Genomic DNA, 16,982 nt, shown 5'->3' with positions numbered 1-16,982 from the left:
GATTAGCGAACATCTGTAAAAACAACAAGCCGTATAGCAGAAGACCCGTTGGAAGGCCACCAAAAAGGTGGAAAGATAATGTACAGTCAACAACGACTGAAACAGAATAAGAGGCAGACAAACAGGAGTAATCCTAGTCGCGCGAAGAAGAAGAAGAAGAAGAAGAAGAAGAAGAAGTTAATCGCGGACCCAAAAGTACTTTAATATAAAAAACGGTTACAAATTCTGCATGGGTGAATTCGACTCATGTATGCATACCAGTGTATTAATCGCGAAGTATGAAAGACAATATAATCTACCTAATTTAATACGAATAAATCTCAATTCTAAATAAACATATTTTATATTTGATATTAGGCTTATAAAGTTTAAAATATAAAAACTACTACCATTCAGAATTAAACTAAAATGATTTTTTCGTTTATAATGATTTTAATAACAAAAGTTTTGTATTAGAGTTTACCATTGTCTTTTTAATTACTGTTTTTATTTTAAATGAAACCTTTACAGAAGTAATATTATGCAAATAAAGTCTAATAAAAAATCTATTAAAAAAAATATTTAAACGACCGACCTTGACCAATGACAAAAAGTCTTCTTCAAACGTCTTGTCAGTATATATTTTCTTTAACTTGTTTCCAGCTGGTAATATGTTTTCGTCTTTTATATTTAAGTTTCCATTCACCATATATTTGTTGTTACTGTCCATATAGCCAGCTTTGGATTTTGTATCCACCAAATCTAGAATATAAAAGATATAACGTAGTATAATAATGTTAAAGAAGAAGCAAAATATGTTATGTTTATAAAGACGAGATATAAAAACTTAGTTCTTTGTAATCCTCTATATTGTTGTATGTATTTTATAGTAAATTATAGGACTTTATCCACCGCTCCATTTATTGAGATGAAGGCATCTCAATAAATAAAGTCAAGCTCAATATCCTGCTGTATGCAGATGATACAATAGTGTCTTCCAATACTATAGAAGGGCTGCAAAACTTAATGAACAAAATAACGGAAACAAGTTCAACATATGGACTGGACATAAACATCAGTAATACCAAGCTAATAATCATCAGCAAGGAAAACTTAACTGGAGCAAATCTGATTGTGAACCAAATGAAAATTGGGCTATAATCAATGAGTCGTGGAATAATACCCAAGAGACTAAATGTCGCATAGTAAAGGCAAAAAGTGCATTCTTTACTATGAGGTTTATGTTCAAGAGTCATGACCTCACCCTAGAAACAAAAATAAGGCTCCTAAAATGTTACGTGTACTCAGTGCTTCTGTACGGAGTAGAAACGTGGACATTGAAGGCGGAAACTTTATCAAAACTTCAGGCTTTCGAGCTATGGTTATATAGAAGGATCCTGAAGATACCATGTACAGACAAGTCATCAGTGAAGAAGTACTACGGATAATGAACACAATTGCAGATTTGGTAAACATTTTGAAGGGATTTTCCTTAGACTCTGACAAGGGAAAGACACTCAAATTCAAAACGACAAATGCCGATATGGATTTTAAACCCAAGAAACCACCCAACATCTTTTTGAGAGCTGCTAGGTATTTGCTAAAACTGAATGCAAGAAACTGCATGATTTAGTAGCGAAAATCTTTCATCAAGAAGAAGCTATTAAACTGTAACTTCACTAAGCAAACCATCTCCCATAATATCAATACATTCCAGAGACTATGCTTAAAAATGACAACTTCAAGCTATATTGGGACCACACTGTGCTCACAGACCAATCAGTAGCACATAATAAACCAAATCTCGTACTAATTAATAAGCTAACAAAACAAACAACACTAATTGACGTGGCGATACCTAACAACAATAATTTGCGTGTTAAGTACAACAAAATTATCACCAAATACAGAGATCTGAAAATACAAATAAGGAAACAATGGAAAATGAAAGGTATCCACACGATACCTATAATTCCTTCTATTACTGGAGTCTTTCCGAAGGACTTCCTAGAAAACATAAAAAAGTTGGGTCTGAATGAACATCTGTATAAGACCATGTAGAAAGCTGTACACTCTCGACGACTAGATGTGTACGAAAATTTTTGGCAGATGCTCCAGCATACCAAGTCACCTAGGGCTCGATTTCACAAAAAGAGTCCCACCAGAGCTCAATCCTTCTGATACAGTAGGTATCTGGGTTAATTGAATTTTCCCCTTAGAGGGGGTGTGAGCCGTATGGCTGAATCTGGAACAATAATAAAAATTTCTTACTGTATGCAACTTCTTCTTCGGAATTAAACCCAATTAGGACAGGTACTTTACTGAAATTTCCATATTTAAAATTTTCATGCATTAGTCCTTTAACAAAGCCGTCTTCCTGGTTTTCGACTACCGGATTCCACACTGTACTTCCTATATTTCCCACACAATTTCTCATATCATCTGGTATCTAAAATTGAGAAAAAAACAGTAATACGAGAACTAAGTATAGTGATAACAATGTCTGTTAGAAAATAACGAGTTTGATGGGTAAATTAAATAAAATCTTTAACTTAAAAGGAAATTGATATAGAAAACAAGATCTAGCTGGTGTTAATATACATTATAACAACAAAAATATACAAATTGGGTACAAAACTCATTGCATTAAAGAAAAAATGTAAAAACATATTACACATACATTACACAATATAAAAATTATTATTCCTGAACAATAAGAAGAAAATTTTTTAGCATATGTTAGCTACAAAATTGAATAAATCGCAAGCACAACAAATCTGAACAAATGCATAAGAAAAAAGTGTGAAGAAATAAACAAATCATCACCAATTTAGCTTTAAATTTGTTTCTAAATTATGTATTTGTATAGTATTTAAACTTACTAGTAAATCACTATTATTTTTAATATCATTTGCACTGACATTAACAACGACGTCCAAAATATCTGCGGATGAACTTTTTTCGGTTATTTTATCGTCAAATGATTTCGCTAATTCAACTGCAAAATATCGAGGGTGCTTCATAAACATCTTAGAACACAAGGGTGATCCACTTTCTTGGATTGCGGCTCTAAAAAGACCTACGGGAAAATCATTAATAATTTTGCATTTAAAAACTGTAATGTATATAATTATTAAATTTTACTACTTATTAATAAAATTTATGATTCAGAAGTTTCTGACTAAAATTTTAGACTGAATCAACACTTCTTCTTCTTCTTCAAGTGCCATCTCCGCGGCGGAGGTCGGCAATCATCACAGCTATTCGAACTTTTTAGACGGCTGCTCTGAAAAGTTCATTTGATGTTTTGATGTACATCCGTACCACTCTCCCAGGTTGCGCAGCCATGACATTTTACGCCTTCCTATGCTTCTCTTTCCTTGGATCTTTCCCTGCATAATCAGTTGGAGCAAGGTGTATTTCTCTCCACGTGTAATATGTCCGAGATATTCTAACTTTCTTGTTTTTATTGAATTTAAAATTTCCATTTCTTTGTTCATCCTTCCCAGAACCTCTTTGTTTGTGACGTGTTCTGTCCATGATATATCCAGAATTCTTCTGTACACCCACAGCTCAAATGATTCCAGTTTTTTCATTGATGTCGCATTCAAGGTCCAAGATTCCATTCCAGAAAGTAAAGTCGAAAAAACATAGCACCTCGCCAACCTAACTCTTAGTTCCAGTTTTAAATCCCTGGTAGATAGAACTCTTCTCATTTTGTTGAAATTTGCTCTAGCCTTTTCTATTTTTATTTTTATCTCCTAATTGTAATCATTTGTGGAGTTAATCATTGTTCCCAGGTATGCATATTTGTCCACTTGTTCGACGTTGGTTTCGTTTATTAGAAGATTTTCGTTATTTCTTTGAGTTTTCGATATTCTCATAAATTTCGTCTTTTTGACATTCATTGTTAGACCATACTCTTTTCCATACTCTGCTATTCTGGTCACCAGTCTCTAAAGATCTTCAATGTTTTCGGCTAAGATCACAGTGTCGTCCGCATATCTAATGTTGTTAATGGGAACTCCATTTACCTTTATTCCAGCTGTTTCACCCTCAAGAGCTTTTTTCAGGACCTCTTCGGAGTAGGCATTGAAAAGAATTGGCGACAATACGCATCCCTGTCTTACTCTACATCTAAATTCAATTTCTTCTGACAGCTGTTCGTTAACACGTACTTTTGCTCGCTGTTTATAGTATAAATTTGATATGATCCTGAGGTCGTTGTAGTCAATCTTCTTTTATTTCAGGACATTCATTAAATGTTTATGGCGTACTTTATCGAATGCTTTATTATAGTCAATCAACACTAAAAATAATAAAAACTTTAACAAGATCAATAATATATGAATACTTTTCATATAAAATTACATTTCATTTTACAAGAAATATACCCAATAGAAACAATGTTTGACTATGTTTAAGTCATTTGAGTTGAGTTAAACAATTTATTACTACATACCTTTGGATTTTTTGCTTAGAATCTGATGTCCGACACTATTACCTCCTGCACTTTGACCGCCAAGCGTTACTTTGTCTGGATCTCCTCCAAAATTCTTTATATTCTTCTGAACCCATTTGAGCGCAAGGTTTTGATCTTTGAGGCCATAATTTCCTGGAATTGTTTTGTCTCCTGTGCTTAGAAATCCTAAAAATGGGAAATTTCATAAAATATTTGTTAGATTAAGATCACAGATTTAAGATACGTGGATTGTCCAGAAAGTAAAGAACGATTGCGCATCACACGCGGTTCCGATGTCCTACCGTAATTTCATGCGTGCCAGTTACCTCTGTCTGTCGTATCGATGTGAGCAAGTCTCTTTACTGTGTGGTCACGCATCTTTGTACTATATTGAAAATTCCGCCGAATGTAAAATACGCAATGTGATTCGGTTTTTAAATGTTTAATTCGCGTTTATGTCTAGGAAGGAAACAATAAATTCAAGAGCCTATTGCGAAACCCTACAAAAACTAAAAGGTGCAATACAGAATGACGTAGAAACGTCTACAATGGAAAATTTTCAAGCACACTCCATTTAGCCCAGATCTCTCAACTTCTGATTAATATTTGTTTTCAAAACTGAAGAAACTCTTGGGTGGAAATGATAGATAAGATAAAAAAAAAAAGTTATATCCTGGCTCAGGCGTTTGACGATTGAGGACTACAGCTTTGACATCGAAAAACTAATTCCACGATACAACAAACGCCTTGACAACCAAGCAACAACATTAAATAATAGCCTAAGGTACTGTGTGGGGTAAATGTAAAGATGTATTTGCATGTTTCGTGGACTTCGAAAAGGAATTCGATAAAGTGCAGCATGTAAAATTAATGCAAATACTGAAAAATATCGGAATAGATGACAAGGATATTCGTGTCATTAAAAATTTGTACTAGAATCGAACTGCTATCGTAAAAATTGGAGATAACTACACCGATGGAATCTATATACAACTAAGAGTCAGACACAGTTGCCTTTAATGTTGCAAAAAATAAAGAAATAAGACAAAAATTAGAGATAGACTCATTTATTAACAAAATAAGGATATACACAATAGAACAGTGTCGTGGTCTCCTTTGGTATATGTTGTTTTGTTATAAGATTTTATTTATTTAATTTTGCAAGGCCTGTCGTTAAGTAATCTGTTTATAGTTGTTGCTTCTCTTGATAAGTGTGTCAGCTTAGTTTCCTTTTTTACTTAAACTGCTTTTCCACATTTCTCGTCATATCATTTTATGTAATATTTTTTGTCCTAATTCTCTGACAATTAAATATAAGAAATATAACAAGTCAAGATAAACAGGGACTTAATTATTTTATTTTGAAATTTCTTACCGAAAGCTCCAAGTCTATAATTCAGGGTAACCAATATAATTCCATAATCCATTAAAAATTGTGGACCAAACCGTTCGAAGGTACTTTCCCCTTTAAAAAGAAAACCACCATGAAGAAAAACGTACACTGGCAATGAACTGGTTTGGAAATCCTTCTAAAAATACAAAAATAAGTGCTATTAATCTGATCAAGATTTGTAGGAAATATATGTTGTACCTACCGCTGGAGTGTAAACGTTAAGGTAAAGACAGTCTTCAGTCTCTCTGGGATCGTTATTTCTTAGCTGCATACAGATTTTTGTATTTTTGGTAGTTTGTAGTATATCACTCCACGGTTTTGGTTCGATTGGGTCCTTAAATGGTCAATATTTTTTCATTTGTAATTAAACACAACAACCATGCAAGTTATTAGCCGAATATGTATTGTCTAGTGTGTGCTACGTAAATGCCATGTTACTAAGTAAAGTCGGTTTCACCGGCTTTATAAAGAGTTGCTTATTAAATATAAATTTTGATGTAAGAAACCATCTAGAAACAATATCTATTGTTTAAGAATTACAATATAAAAATACTTAAAAAAGAGAGAGTTTCGGCATTTGAAAATAAATTTACAAATTATTAGAGAACCGGACAAGAAACAATATAACGACATAACTTTATAACACAACAAGAAATCAATGATATATTTATAAATTTAGGAGTACTAATACCACTTACCTTGAATCGGAGATTTCCCACTGGCGGTGCGGCATATGGAACTTCTTGAAAAGCGTAAAAGCTCTTACCGTTTTGAGAAGACAACTCCCGCCCTTGAATTTTGCCTCCATTCTCTAGCGTAACTATTGGTCCCACTTCCGCGCCATTTAACGAGAAACAAATTAGAGCTATGTAAAAAAGTATAGCTAAAGGATTCATTTTGATTTGGTTGCTCATCTAAAACCAATAAATAAATCGTTTATTATTATATTCTATATTTACATTCATTTCTATTTAATCACTGTAGTAATGCTTATACCAATAATTTGCCGGCTCTATAGGTCAGGCATTGAGTTCATGAAAAACTAAAATTGTCAGTTAACACCAACAATTGACGTGCAGCTTATGTGTACATAAGCAGCAAAGGAAATACCATCAAACCAACTGTTTCTTCCACAACAATGTCACAACATGATTCAACAATCCGCAACAAACAAGATACACGAAACAACAACATTTCTACAATGTCATATGTAACAGCAGCAAAAACAACACCGAAACCAACCTACCCAAAGAAAGAACAAGCAATCATGCTTCATGCCGAAGACAGCCTCAAATTATTTGATTATGTAAAAGCAATTGGTGATATTATAGAACTCAAGAACATCTGCTTCGCCTCCAGAATCTCCAATAATGGGGTCTGTATATATTTATCTAAAAACATAGTAGATGAACTTATAAAATCTCATCCTGCCATACAAATTGGCTCCCTAACTTTAAACATACGTAAACTCGTTTCTCCTTCAAAGAGAATCTTAATATCCAATGTCTCCCCGTGTATCCCACATAAAATTATCAAAACCGCTGTTAAAAGCCTAGGTCTAACAATTGCTTCTTCAGTATCATTTCTTAAAGCAGGCATTCCAGATAAGGAATTCTCACATATTCTTAGCTTTAGGAGACAGGTTTATGTGTTTCCTCCCTCCGAAACTTTTGAGCTTCAAACCTCTCTTCTGCTCTCTTTCGAAGATAATGAAAACCGCATCTTCCTCTCTACTGACAAACTGGAATGTTTTATCTGTAAAAGATCCGGGCATGTCACTTAAAATTGCACAAATACACCAGAAATTACCTCCTCCTTTATCTCCTTTAAGAGTCGAATCCACGTATACTGAAAAAAGTCCAAAAACCAACACCGTACCTTTCACACCAACAAAGATATCTCCACCAGTCACTAATGTACTACTTACATCCTCAAATAATAACTCCTCATAACAACCAAGTCAACATATGACAGATACATAAACACACTATAAACACACGCACTCAGAACTTTCTTCTCCTAGCGACAGAACTAACCTAACTGAAGAATCTGCTCATAGTGAACAAACTAATATCCATGCCGGGTTTTCCAAACCTCAAAGCAAGAAAAAACTTAAACGGTCAAATTGTGACTCATTCCTATTCGAAATGGCAAAAACAATCATAGGCGAACTTTATAAAGAAATTCCACAGATAATCATAATCCCAGCAGATAACATAATTGCTTTTCTTGAAAACTGTTACGGTAGTAGCGATCCATACGCAGAAGCATTAAAATTCACACCAGACATCAAATCACTTATTTCTACATGATACCAAATCTATCCCAATCTAAATCAGAAATCAACCAAAAATAGACTAACTCATCTTATAAAAAAAATTAAGGACAAAACCGAACTCTCAATGGGTGATTCTACAAATCTATCCAATTTTGACTTCTTACACGAAACAACTGATAATGAGTACATTTCTGACACATCTCAAAACTCACAACTCAACGATGATAAAACTATAGCAATCTGTATGGACTCTCTGTCCTCCATGCAGTCCATAAGAAACGTACATTCTATCCACCCAATAGTTTAAGAAATCCAGAGTATATGTAATCGCCTTCAAACTAATGGAATTACAGTAACAATATTGTGGGTTCCATCACACGTTGGTATTCCAGGTAACGAAAAAGCCGATAAAGCAGCAAAACAAGCATGTTCTCTTAACGTAACAACAGACATTCAAACATCATCAGATCTAAAAAGAACACTCAAACATAAAATAATGGACCTTTGGAATGATCATTGGAAAAGAAGCAATACCAAGTTAAGCGTTCTACAACAAAACATTTTCTACCACCAGCTCCCACCAATGAAAAGAAAGGATAAATCTATCATTCGAAGACTAAGAATAGAGCACACACGCCTTACAAATGGACACCTAATGAATTCCAGTAATAAGATTTTGTGCCAGTACTGCAACAGCACGACTTCCGTATCACATGTACTTCTTGACTGTAACTAATTTGTACCCAATGTAAAATATTAACCATGTAAACCTGAATGTAAATTATACCTGTGTCAATGACCATTAGCTGTCGAGAGACATACTTTCGAACCAAAAAAAAAAAAACAAAAAAAACACGTTTTAGAACGAGACAATTTTGGAAAACATCCACCTGCTAACAAGTTCATAAATAATTAGTTCACTTTCAACCACAATACTATTAAAACAAACAAGTTCCTCTGTTTTCCTGTTTATCGACACAGTATAAATAAATCTAAATAGTCACATAAAAGAATAGAAATATGAACCAGTTTTGTCCTGGTTTAATACTAAAATATAGTTTACACCTGCGATAAAGTTCATAATTTTAATTATATTTTCAGGTTTTTTCGAAGCGAATCTTATATGGTTTCTTTATGAATATTTTGCTTTATATTAGTATATATTTACAAATATAAACGGAAGCGTAACAGTCAGCTGCATCTTTAAATTTTCATTATGTAAATATATTACTAATGTTAATAACATTATCTCTGTTCTGACTGACCTACCACTCGTTTTGTTATTAGCGGTAACCTTGACACTTATCGGGGTGTTAATCACGTTGGAATTAAGTTCTCGTGTATAGATAAGTGAGTAAAACAATAAAATATGAATTTGTAGAATTTTTGTACATGATGTCCCTTATTGGTAGTACAGTTCATGCATCCTTCAATTGATAGAGAAATTTAGTAAACATATTAAAATATTTCTTTCTGAATTACAAAGGCAGGAAAAAAAAATAAATTTCAACCTGTAATATCGGTCAATATATTTAGCAACTATAGTATAAGCAGCTCTTACGAAAGTTAGAGTTAACACTACAAGCAACAGAGCGGTCATTTTAATCGCTTTCTATGTTTGACCCTCTCTATTACATATTCATAGTAATTTTAGAAACTTGATAATTAATGACTTTTCCTCTATCTATTTGAGAATTATAATTTCTCTTTTTAGGTACTTAGTGTAATTACTTTTTGAATATATTGATGTTGACCTAGAAAAATGTTGTTATAAATAATAATAGTCTCCCGTTTTATACCGCTATCGCGGCTTTGGGAGTATAGCAGGGTAGTCTGCTATATCTAGGGCCTACGGTATACAAGGAAGGTAACATGGCCAGTGCTACGCTTCAACCGTCTATTATTACCCCTGGTTTTACCCAAGGTACTCATTTTTATTCAGGCTGAGTCGACCTGGGGCCTATAGACATTTTTAAAATGTCTAGATGTTCTTGCCGGCGGCGGTTTCCTTAAAATAATATAACAGCTTATATTATTTTAAGGAAAGTTTTTGCTTGTTTTTGTATAAAATGTATCGAAAATATTGTTAGTTAGTTTGAGTGTGCCATTTTCACGAGCGCGTTCAATATGTATTTTGATTTTTTCAAAAAATCCTGAGGGCCGAAAATCCTCACGCCAAAAACAACTCATCACCAAAGGGCTTTCAAAGTTATTGTTTGGGCAGGAATGGTGGAAAACAATCTAATAGGTCCAGTATTTCTTCCCAAAAATTGAAATGGGGATAATTATTTGCAGTTCTTGGCAGACGATTTACAAGAGTATTTAGAAGAAATGAATATTGCAATAAGGCAAAATATGTGGTTTCTACAATATGACGCTCCACTGCATTACAGTAATGAAGTCCGGGAATACTTTTGCAGGCAGTATCCTGGTCGGTGTATTGAAAGGGGTTGTACCGCACCTATTTCTTAGCCACCTAGAAGTCCAGGTCTTAACCCCATGGATTTTTACTTTTGGGGGGTTTATGAAAGAGAAAGTGTATTCTGTAGCAATAGAGGACGAACAACCAAACAAGCTTTTGTAGGAGAAGTTTCGGCAGCCCGTGAAATAGCTGTACTAGTTTATTCAAAGAAAAAAACATAGTATAGAATAGACAAAAATAATGATGACATTATTTAATGATTTCAAGTTAAATTTTAATGTAGTTATATTGGACAGTTATATTTTAAGATTATATGGTCAATACTTACGTACAAATAACATAAAACAGAATTGTTAAAATTTATTTTGAATAAACATTTATTAACACTGGCTTAATAATACACTACATACTATTATAAATATCTTTATTATAACGATTATGTAATTACTAAACTGAAATTATTACGAAACGCAATTAGTTTTATAAATACACAATCACAAATATTATAGAAAATTCTGGGGGTAATGATTATTCCTAACAAATACCGATAAAAGACCGATTAGAATACTCGTATTGTTGTTTGTTTTATACTTTTAGAAGACAAAAACAGTATATACACTTGTACCCAGTGATTCGAGAATATTGTATTAAAAGTTTGTTTAAGCAGTCCACTAGATATAAAACTTTTAACAGTATACTCTTGTAACGATAAGACTGCCAAAGAGAATTGAAATACTATTGTAAAAATAATACCTCAATCAACCATGGGAGCTTATCGTCTATACCTTGCCTAGCTCAATATCTCAAGGGTGAGTTCGTCTTGTCTTAAACTAGGGATTGAACCTGAGTTCTCAATTGATAGCAAATAAGACAAATTTTAACCAAACATATTTATTTAAATAAATAAAAAAACAATAATTAACCCTGCCAAAGCTTAACAGTTAATAAGTGTTACTTATTGCTTAGATGGGCTGCTTGTGTGTTCTAGCTGTTGGGTCCTCCAATTAGAAGTTGTGGCTTCTGGAGAGAGAGCTGCAGTCACACGTGGCTGTGTGTCCTAAGTTTTGGTGTCCAATAAACCAATAAATTCAACAACTCCAATTAAGTTTTGATGTGTCCAACAAACCCAATAAAATATCCAGTAAACCAATAAAGTTTTGATATCTCCAATAAACCCAAGAGAATTTGTAGACCATAAAAATGAGTCTTATAATAATTTTTGCCTTCTTTTATAAATTTCAAAAAGAGGCAAAAAATAATCCCACTACAGAAAAGTTGTTTTGACAGAAAGTGGGAGACTGAATGAAATTAGCACAGATGTCATAGGATGTTGCTATAGATATCATGAAACTAGCTTGTCAGTCAACACGGAACAGAATAGTCTGCCGAACAAAAGTGAGAGGTCGAATATTTATTTTATGGGACAGAAAGAGAGAAAAAAAATAAAGACAGAGGAAGAAGAGAAAAAACATGGGGCGCCAACTATTTTTATAAATAAAAAATAGTAAAAATTAAACTGAAGATAAAGAAATTAATAAATTAATAAAGAAATTAAAATGAAATAATTATTAAAATATAAATTAATAGAGATGTGACGTTTATAACGTTACACTCTCCTTGCACGACAAATGGAAATATGTGGCATATAATATTCATCAGTATAAAGGAGGCAACAAATACACTTTTCTTTAATTACTTCAATAAATACACTATCTCCTCTATAATATATTCTTTATAATATACTCTGTTTTATTTACGATTAGAACTTTATTATTTCCAAGTTTGAGTTAAAAAAATTCTCTAGTTGCTGCCACTCTTTCTGTCCTGAACTTTCTTTTTTTTTTAAGTTGTCTCCCCACGGTGCCTCCCAAACACGATGTCAGAGATATAGGTGTCTTATCCCCGGTCTTTTTTAAGGACACTCTTGCTCTTAGGGCCTTTTTGAGCTTGTGGACACGCCACGAACTCCTGTTGGTGATATATCGGCCTAAATTCTGTCTGGATATTGTTCGCAGGAGGAGTCTCTCAATGAGGAATCTTTCCTGGGAGTCTGTTCCGTACTGGGCTACGTTATTGGTAATGATGGCATTCGGAGATCCCCATCATAAGTCAGTAATATTTCAACGTCAAACCTGTACCTGGAAAAGAAAACGAATCATAATATGATCCCAGATCATCTGTCTAGAAAACCGCAACAAGAGAGTGAACAAGAACATGAAGATGACAGCTTTCCTCTTCTATGCTTCCTTAAAGAGTATGAAGAGGATCGAGAAGACCAACCAATTCTAGACGATCTTTGCACCATGCCACTATAAGTTCGTATCCGTAGAAGCCACCTATTGGCATGCTTAGATGTAGGCATGTAAAAGATCAATTCTTTTAGCAAAGGCATAGAAGGACATAGATGGTATAGAAGGACAAATTCGTTATACTTCCCGTGCTCGAATTGGTGTTAATAGAGTCTAATGACTCATTTCAGCATCATTGCTTCATTAGACACTCGGACTGATACAAATTCAAGCTCGGATAGTCCAGCGTATGTCTCCTAAAACTTTGACATTGCAGTGGTTAGCACTGCTGTGGCCTAGGAGGACAAATTCATTTAATCGAGAATGTATTTTTTTTATTTATGTTGTTTTTTACATATTTTTCTTAATAGGTATTCAAAGCCTTCCTGGAAATGGCTTGGTAACCTCAATTTCTGAACCTTACACATGTTGGCCATATAATCTCAATTTTTGCAATATTTGTAGAAAAGATCTAGAAAATGATGGAATATTTTCGGTTTCTCGATAAAGGAATTATTTTTATTTTAATACAATAATGGTTACTAATATAAGCACCTTTGATTAAACAAAATTTGTTCATCCGTGTATAATAGCATAATTTATTCTATAATATAGAAAATTTCAAACGAACAACATAATATGGTAATGATTTATGTATTTATATGAAGTTTTTTTGGATATTCCAAATTTGTTTATTGTGGTATAGCAAGTTATAAATCTAAACTAACGGGAAAACCCAAATATTTATGCAGTTTAACTTTGTCAGAAAGAAAGATACATGATATGGTAAAAAGAAGAACCATGCTTTATTAAAAAAATAACACGGCAATACTTTAGATATGAGGAAAAAAAATTAACCCACTAATAAACAAAATTCAAAAGTCAATGTATGTTATTAATCATCGTACTCCATTTTGAATTGGATATATTTGTTGCAACGAAACAAGACTGTGTTTCTTGGCCTCTGGATTCTAAAAAAATATATTATCTTCCATGTTAGTTGGCATGGAACCCTTCTTCGGAACAAAACTTCTTACCAACAGGCAGAAAAAGAAAACCATTGACTTATGACTGACTGTAAAAGAATTTTCTCCAACGGAGAAGAAATATATTAGGAAAAAAGCAGGATAAAGATTTTAATTCATCAGGGCACATTATTCACCCAAATTAACAGCAGACCTACTAAACCTACTATTCGAATCAATTATCCCAGGCTCAAAACACTGTTAACTCGTTATATTCTTTACAACAACGAAAAAACACATAAAAAACGGCTTTGGCCAACAAAAAGAAAAAAAATTATTACGGGATTACAATCGGTTACCTGCTATAAAAATACCGAGAGTATTCCGTAGAATCTATAGGTACTATCGGTTATATTGAAGACTAAATATTATATAAAATCAACAATTCGAAATAAGTTGACGTTTATTCATTTTATGCATTTTTTTGTTAAAATATGCAAAATCCTCAGATACTTGCATAAAATATGCAAACTATGCATTTTAATTATTTGCCTCGTAATTCAAAAACACCGTAAACAAATGAAAATATCGTAATTCAAAAAATTTAGAGTGATACTCTGTCGAATGTTTTCTCCAAGTAAATCAGATATTTATTATTCTAAGGGATAATTGTTCGAACGCTAACCAAAACTTGTTTGTAATCAAATATTTAATTACGATTAAATATACAGTAAATACGTCACAGCAGCTGTCAAAATTATTAAAAATTGCTTATTATTATTATTGATTTGTAAATAAAAACATTAAATTAACATTTGAAAGAGTTTAATTATGGTTTATTTTAAATTTAACGCAAAATAATAAAATTGAATAAAATAAATCAGTCAACATAACCTCAAAATGTGAAGTATTTGATTTTAAATAAATATTTGAATACAATCAAGTTTTGATTAGCGTTAGAACAACCGGACCTTATTAAGCTATTTTTGGGAATGAGCCACCATTTTACTTTAAAATATTTGACGCTTCTTGGACGTAACACAGGCGTTTGATAAAGTCTGGTATGAGTATTTAAACTAAAAACTAAGAAGAATCTTAGAATCATACATTGCGAATTAGATATTTCAGAGTAAAACAAGAAGTGTACACCGACTTACGGGAGATTAAAGCTGGTGTACCACAAGGGAGTGTATTAGGTCTGGTATTGTACAAATTGTATACGTGTGACATTTCAGAGCTAAAACAAAACACTATTGCCACCTTCGCAGATGATACAGCCATACTAGCCATAGAAGACACTAGTGAAGAAGCGACTGATAAGTTGCAACTATCAGTAAATAAAATACATACATGGACCAGAAAATGGAGAAAAAAATTAAAAGACTAAATCTACACACATTAACTTTACAAATAAACAATAGAAAATACGCAAGTTCCTTACACAACATCAGCAAAATACTTGAGCAAAATATCCATTTACAAGAAAGTACTGAGGCTAGTATGGGTATACAAATGCCAACTCTGAGGCGGTACCAAAGCTAATAATCTATATATTATCCAGAGATATCAAAACCAAATACTTAGGGATATTGTTGATGCTCCTTGGTATATCCGTAACAGCAACCTCCACGAGGACCTGGGTATGGAAAGTGTGACCGAAGTAATCAAGAGAATAGCAGCAAGTCACGAGCAGTAAACGAACACCGTACAGGTCCTATACAAAAAAAAAATAATGTCAAAAGTTTTAACCACATAAATAATAGTCTCCCGTTTTATACCGCTTCGCGGCTTTGGGAGTATAGCAGGGTAGTCTGCTATATCTAGGGCCTACGGTATACAAGGAAGGTAACATGGCCAGTGCTACGCTTCAACCGCCTATTATTACCCCTGGTTTTACCCAAGGTACTTATTTTATTCAGGCTGAGTCGACCTGGGGCCTATAGACATTTTTAAAAATGTCTAGTTGTTCTTGCCGGCGGTAGGATTCGAACTCCGGACCACCGGCATGCGAGGCAAGAATCCTACTGCTTGCGCTACGCGGGCCCTTTAACCACATCCGTACGGCAATGATTTATGGCCTTGACGGTAACTTTAACCTCTATTTGAAGATTTGCATTTGTAATGATCTGTCAGTTGCAAATAGATGGTCTATAAGCTTGTTCTCTGATTTCTTAGGTTATCAGAGAAGAAAAATATTTAGTAGAGGTTATTAATTTAATATATTTTTGCTAGGTGTTTAACTATAAATATTTGAATTACTGTCTTATTGATATAAATGTAAAGCAATTTATATTTTTATTTTATTTCAAATAGTTGATGGAAGAAAAACTTTATTTATTTTATCTATGTCTTTTCTGTTTTAGAATACTATATTTTATAATACAAAGCCCTAAATTTATATAACAAGCCATCTCTCTCGTAGTAAGCACTCTTTTATTTAACCATCTACACCGTATTAAAGATTTACCGTTTAATATCGACAGTTTTATGTACTCATTCCACCCCAACAAAACCTTAATACATTTATAACCGGCTTAATAAATCGTTTTCAATTTGTTTCAGGGGAGCACCCGGCGGCGATGCAGACTAGCAGAGCGGCCCCCCACCACCAGATGGCGCTGCTGGCTTCTTCGCTGTGCACCCTCATGGCTGCCACTCTAACGAGATGATTATACATCCAATAAATATCAATCAACTTCCTGCTCATCTTGATCTAGGCGGTATTTAAGAAGATAGAGTAAGTTCCCGCCAATTTTAACTGGTTTTTGGAGGGGAGATCACGCGAGTTATCAAATCGGTTTGAGTCGATAGCGCGAAGAAAACGGCACAAAATTACGCTATATATCACCAAATAATGATGTTTTATGTTGTAAGGACAACATAAAACTGTTTTAAGACGGAAAAGAATAATGTCTAGAAATATTATTAAAATTCTTGAAATTTACTTCTAGCAGAGTGTAAGGAGCTTAACAAAATATTTATTGGGATGCTGAAGGTTTCTGTTTAAAACCTCTTTCCGTGGTTTTGTAAAGGTTTATTTTTTGAACTACAATTTTTCCTGCATTGGTAAAATCCGAAATTTTTAATATCTTTCTAAGAATATTAAACCGATAGTATATTTTTTCATTCTTGATTTAAGCCATTCTTCACTTCCTCTAATGGGAAAATTCACTCACTCATGATACTTGCGGTATC

General features: G+C 33.4%; 2 protein-coding genes across 2 annotated transcripts in view; one reads left to right on the top strand and one right to left on the bottom strand.

The window, feature by feature from the left end:
- Positions 1 to 16,567, top strand: part of LOC140444200 (limbic system-associated membrane protein-like) — a 231,781-nt gene extending 215,214 nt beyond the window's left edge. The window contains exon 4 of the mRNA XM_072535932.1: positions 16,350 to 16,567. Within this exon, the coding sequence (XP_072392033.1) occupies positions 16,350 to 16,456 (107 nt within the window). The 3' untranslated portion in view covers positions 16,457 to 16,567. The remainder of the gene's footprint in view (positions 1 to 16,349) is intronic.
- Positions 1 to 16,982, bottom strand: part of LOC140444199 (juvenile hormone esterase-like) — an 88,512-nt gene that overhangs the window by 11,561 nt on the left and 59,969 nt on the right. Inside the window, exons 3-9 of the mRNA XM_072535931.1 lie at positions 6,533 to 6,748; positions 6,037 to 6,168; positions 5,817 to 5,970; positions 4,442 to 4,627; positions 2,862 to 3,058; positions 2,251 to 2,428; positions 575 to 741 (exon numbers count right to left, since the gene is read on the bottom strand). Of these exons, the coding sequence (XP_072392032.1) occupies positions 575 to 741; positions 2,251 to 2,428; positions 2,862 to 3,058; positions 4,442 to 4,627; positions 5,817 to 5,970; positions 6,037 to 6,168; positions 6,533 to 6,748 (1,230 nt within the window). The remainder of the gene's footprint in view (positions 1 to 574; positions 742 to 2,250; positions 2,429 to 2,861; positions 3,059 to 4,441; positions 4,628 to 5,816; positions 5,971 to 6,036; positions 6,169 to 6,532; positions 6,749 to 16,982) is intronic.

Source organism: Diabrotica undecimpunctata, chromosome 6 (assembly GCF_040954645.1).
Source record: "Diabrotica undecimpunctata isolate CICGRU chromosome 6, icDiaUnde3, whole genome shotgun sequence".
NCBI classification, from domain to species: Eukaryota; Metazoa; Arthropoda; class Insecta; order Coleoptera; family Chrysomelidae; genus Diabrotica; species Diabrotica undecimpunctata.
The sequence above is the reverse complement of the archived record's forward strand: the minus strand, read 5'-3'. Positions and strand labels throughout refer to the sequence as shown.